Below are 5,793 nucleotides of genomic sequence, written 5' to 3'. Positions count from 1 at the left end.
TGTGCTTGCCTCCACTAAATAAAAAAATATAAAGTATAAAGACTATTAGACTAAACTGAATACAGGAACCGCGGCCGCTTACTGCTGCTCTAGGTAGGGGATATTGAATGAATTGGCTAGTCTCAAGTTCCAGAATATTGTTACCCCATATCCGATCTTACAAGCATGCACATAGACTTGTAATATGTAAGACTAGTACGTGAGCGCTCGCTAGCTTTCCAGTAGCTATTGATATCTGTGGTAGATAATTATGTACATTCGTATAAATTACGGACTATTGTTTAGGTCGTACTGCACGCCTGAACCGATGCTCGCGCATGCGCACTATCTCCCGAGAAGAAGAATATTTTCCAAAAATTATAAATTTAAAATGAAGAGGAGTCATCCTAGCATAGATTTATAAGATAAAATTCCATTAGTAGACCTCAATTCAGAAATAGGAAGCAGACCTTGCATGTAAGGTCCCCGCTGCATATACCATTAAGTACATAACCTGGCTATGTTACAGTTTTAGCGCATGCGCAATATCTTACCAGAGGAGTTTTATTTTGTGATGAAAACGCATTTAGTATGGTCAGGCGATATCTCAACATGGGATTCTGTAATATATCCTTATCAGTAGACCTGTGTTCATAGTTAGGAGAGCGCCCTAGCCTGTATGGTGCAATTACCGCATGCGCAATATCTCAACAGAAGAGTTTTATTTTGTGATGAAAACGCATTTAGTATGGTCAGGGGATATCCGCTACTTTATCCCCGCGCACGCGTAATATCTCCCGAGCAGAAGAATATTTTCAATTATTATAAATTTAAAATGAAGAGGGGTTATCCTAGCATATATTTATATGATAAAATTTCATCAGTATACCTTACTTCAGAAATAGGAAGCAGACCTTGCATGTAAAGTCTCCGCTGCATATACGGCTATATACATAAGCTGGCTACGTTACAGTTTTAGCGCATGTGCAATATCTCACCAGAGCAGTTTTATTTTGTAATGAAAACGCATTTATATTTTTAGTATGGTCAGGGGATATCTCAACATGGGATTCTGTAATAAATTCTTATCAGTAGCCCTGTGTTTATAGTTAGGAGAGCGCCCTAGCCTGTAGGGTGCAAAACTCCTACTTTATCCCCGCCTGCCCTTCCCATTGTCTCCATTGTCGCACGCTCAGCCTCCGTTTCCTTCCACCGCCTCTCGACTGTCTTCCCTGCACCTTCGCTCAGTTTCCCACCCCTCTCTCCCTCAGCAAGCTATATTTACGTACCTTTCCTTTGGCCGTACCTACTGCACGTCTGAAACGGTGCTCGCGCCTGCGCAATATCTCTCGAAAAGAAGAATTTTTTGCCAACATTATAATTTTAAAATGAAGAAGGGTGATCCTAGCATAGATTTATATGATAAAATTTTATCAGTAGACCTCACTTCAGAAATAGGAAGCAGACCTTGCATGTAAGAACCCCGCTATATATACCATTCCGTACATAACCTGGCTATATGTTACTGTTTCAGCGCATGCGCAATATCTCACCAGAGGAGTTAGATTTTGTGATTAAAATGCATTTAGTATGGTCAGGGGTATCTCAGCAGAGGTTTCTGTAATAAATTCTTATCAGTAGCCCTGTGTTTATAGTTAGGAGAGCGCCCTAACCTGTAGGGTGCAAAACTCCTACTTTATCCCCGCCCGCTCTTCCCTTTGTCTCCATTGTCCCACTTTCAGCCTTCTTCTCCTTCCACCGCCCCTCGACTGTCTTTCCTGCACCTTCGCTCCCTTTCCCACCCCTCTCTCCCTTAGCAAGCTATATTTACGTACTTTTCCTTTGGTCGTACTGCACGTCTGAAACGGTGCTCGCGCATGCGCTATATCTCCCGAGAAGAAGAATTTTTTGCCAACATTATGAATTTAAAATGAAGAGGGGTTATCCTAGCATAGATCTATATAATAAAATTTTATCAATTCAGAAATAGGAAGCAGACCTTGCATGTAAGGTCCCCGCAGAATATACCATTAAGTACGTAACCTATCTACGTTACTGTTTTAGCGCATGAGCAGTATCTCACCAGAGGAGTTTTATTTTGTGATGAAAACGCATTTAGTATGGTCAGGGGGTATCTCAGCATCGATTTCTGTAATAAATTCTTATGATTAAACTGAATATGGGGGTGGGTCCGAAGTGAAATGTTGCAAAATGCACTGCTATTGTCAAAAACTGCTATTGTGTATTCTCCTTTATATTGACTCTTGTTTCAAACTGTACTGCATATTCAGCTGTACTGCACATCCCCCAATTGCATAATCATTGCAAATGGGACTCCATTGTGAAGGGAAATGAACAGGCTTTCCAATGATACCAAATGCAATAATAATAATGCAGGTACAACAGAGATATTATCGATCAAACCTGAATTTTCGAACTTTTTTAGGAGTGTAGGTCTACAGGAAAATTCTCCAAAATCAAAAAACCCTTCAGCAGTATACGGGTTAAGAGATACAGGGTCAATGGGATATTGAATGGATTGGCTAGTCTCAAGTTCCAGAATATTGTTACCCCATATCCGATCTTACAAGCATGCACATAGACTTGTAATATGTAAGAATAGTACGCGAGCGCTCGCTAGCTTTCCAGTAGCTATTGATATCTGTGGTAGATAATTATGTACATTCGTATAAATTACGGACTATTGGTTAGGTCGTACTGCACGCCTGAACCGATGCTCGCGCATGCGCACTATCTCCCGAGAAAAAAAATATTTTCCAAAAATTATGAATTTAAAATGAAGAGGAGTCATCCTAGCATAGATTTATAAGATAACATTCCATTATTAGACCTCAATTCAGAAATAGGAAGCAGACCTTGCATGTAAGGTCCCCGCTGCATATACCATTAAGTAGGCTACATAACTCGGCTATGTTACAGTTTTAGCGCATGCGCAATATCTCACCAGAGGAGTTTTATTTTGGGATGAAAACGCATTTAGTATGATCAGGCGATATCTCAACATGGGATTCTGTAATAAATCCTTATCAGTAGACCTGTGTTCATAGTTAGGAGAGTGCCCTAGCCTGTAGGGTGCAAAACCGCTACTTCATCCTCGCCCGCCCTTCCCCTGGGCTTCTTTGTCGCATGCTCAGCGTATTTCTTCTTCCACCGCCTTCAGCTATTTTCCCTATCGCCTTCTTTCCGTCTCGCACCCTTCTCTACCTCCGCAAGCTATATTACCTACTTTTATTTAGGATGCTGCAAGCCTGAAACGGTGCTCGCGCATGCACAATATTTCCCGAGAAGAATAATATTTTGCAAAAATTATGAATTTAAAATGAAGAGGGGTCATCCTAGCATAGATTTATACGATACAATTTTATCAGTAGACCTCACTTCTGAAATAGGAAGCAGACCTTGCATGTAAAGTCTCCGCTGCATATACCATTAAGTAAATAAGCTGGATACGTTACAGTTTTAGCGCATGTCCAATATCTCACCAGAGGAGTTTTATTTTGTGATGAAAATGCATTTAGTATGGTTAAAGGATATCTCAGCATGGGATGCTGTAATACATTTTTATCAGTAGACCTGTGTTTATAGTTAGGAGAGCGCCCTAGCCTGTAGGGTGCAAAACTCCTACTTTGTCTCCGCCCGCCCTTCCCATTATCTCCATTGTCGCACGCTCAGCCTCCTTCTCCTTCCACCGCTCCTCGACTGTCTTTCCTGCACCTTTGCTCAGTTTCCCACCCCTCTCTCCCTCAGCAAGCTATATTTACGTACCTTTCCTTTGGCCGTACCGCACGTCTGAAACGGTGCTCGCGCATGCGCAATATCTCCCGAGAAGAAGAATATTTTGCCATCATTATGAATTTAAAATGAAGAGGGGTTATCCTAGCATAGATCTCTATAATAAAATTTTATCAATAGACTTTACTTGAGAAGTAGGAAGCAGACCTTGCATGTAAGGTCCCCGCTGCATATACCATTAAGTACATAACCTGGTTACGTTACAGTTTTAGCGCATGCGCAATATCTCAACAGAGGAGTTTTATTTTGTGATGAAAACGCATTTAGTATGGGCAGGGGATATCGTAACATAGATTTCTGTAATAAATTCTTACCAGTAGACCTGTGTTTGTAGTTAGGAGAGCGCCCTAGCCTGTAGTGTGCAAAACCGCTACTTTATCCCCGCCCGCCCTTCCCTTTGTCTCCATTGTCGCACGCTCACGTGCAGCCTTCTTCTCTTTTCACCGCCCCTCGACTGTCTTCCCTACACCTTTCCTCAGTTTTCCACCCCTCTCTCCCTCAGCAAGCTATGTTTACGTACCTTTTTTTTTGGCCGTACTGCACGTCTGAAACGGTGCTCGCGCATGCGCAATATCTCTATTATATTGATATATATACGTATATATATACGTAACCTGGCTACGTTACTGTTTTAGCGCATGAGCAGTATCTCACCAGAGGATTACCAGAGGAATTTTATTTTGTGATGAAAACGCATTTAGTATGGTCAGGGGATATCTCAACATGGGATTCTGTAATAAATTCTTATCAGTAGACCTGTGTTTATAGTTAGGAGAGCGCCCTAGCCTGTGGGATGCCAGACTCCTACTTTATCTCCGCCCGCCCTTCCCTTTGTCCCCATTGTCGCACGCTCAGCCTACTTCTCCTCTCTTCGCCCTCGACTGTCTACTCTGCCACCTTCGCTCAGTTTCCCACCCCTCTCTCCCTCAGCAAGCTATATTTACGTATTTTTCCCTTTGGCCGTACTGCACGTCTGAAACGGTGCTCGCGCATGTGCAATATCTGCCGAGAAGAAGAATATTTTGCAAACATGATTTTAAAATGAAGAGGGGTCATTCTAGCATAGATTTATATAATACAATTCAAACATTAGACCTCAATTCAGAAATAGGAAGCAGACCTTGCATGTAAGGTCACCGCAGCATATACCATTAAGTACGTAACATATCTACGTTACTGTTTTAGCGCATGAGCAGTATCTCACCAGAGGAGTTTTATTTTGTGATGAAAACGCATTTAGTATGGTTAGGGGGTATCTCAGCATCGATTTCTGTAATAAATTCTTATCATTAAACTGAATATGGGGGTGGGTCTGAAGTGAAATGTTACAAAATGCACTGCTATTGTCAAAAGTGTATTCTCCTTTATATTGACTCTTGTTTCGAACTGTACTGCACATCCCCCAATTGCATAATCATTGCATGGGACACCATTGTGAAGGGAAATGAACAGGCTTTCCAATGATACGAAATGCAATGATAATAATGCAGGTACAACAAAGATATTATCGATCAAACCTGTATTTTCGAACTTTTTTAGGAGTGTAGGTCTACAGGAAAATTCTCCAAAATCTGCTGATGCTGACACCGCCACTGACACCGCCATTGCCACAGACGCTGTCGCCGCTGCTGCCACTGTCGCTATCGCGGACGCCACTTCTACTGCCTCTGGCGCTAACTTTGACGCCACTACTAGTTCCGATACTGTCGGCGACGCTGCCGCTGCTAACGACAATGTTACCGCCACTGCCGCTGCTGCCACCGCCGCTGCAGCTGATGCTGACACCGCCACTGCTTCTGCCACTACCGGCGACGCTGCCGCCGCTGCTGTCGCTGCCAAGGACGCACGTGGCGGACTACGCGGACGACGGGGCCGACGACGTCGCGCTGGCGACACGCGCGATGCCAGGGCCGTCGTCTCCGCCTTCGCCCTGCTCAGCCGCGCTGTTGCTGCCGTTGCCATGGCCGACGCTCCGCCTGACGACGCGACGGTCGCCGAAGA

The 5,793-nt window shown here is 43.4% G+C and overlaps 1 protein-coding gene across 1 annotated transcript in view; it reads right to left on the bottom strand.

The window, feature by feature from the left end:
• Positions 1–149, bottom strand: part of LOC106816962 (loricrin-like) — a 5,438-nt gene extending 5,289 nt beyond the window's left edge. Inside the window, exon 1 of the mRNA XM_014821641.1 lies at positions 145–149. Within this exon, the coding sequence (XP_014677127.1) occupies positions 145–149 (5 nt within the window). The remainder of the gene's footprint in view (positions 1–144) is intronic.
• Between the last annotated feature and the right edge of the window lie 5,644 nt (positions 150–5,793).

This window comes from Priapulus caudatus, unplaced genomic scaffold (genome assembly GCF_000485595.1).
Source record: "Priapulus caudatus unplaced genomic scaffold, Priapulus_caudatus-5.0.1 Scaffold2, whole genome shotgun sequence".
Classification (NCBI taxonomy): Eukaryota; Metazoa; Priapulida; class Priapulimorpha; order Priapulimorphida; family Priapulidae; genus Priapulus; species Priapulus caudatus.
This window is presented reverse-complemented; position numbering and strand designations above follow the sequence as displayed.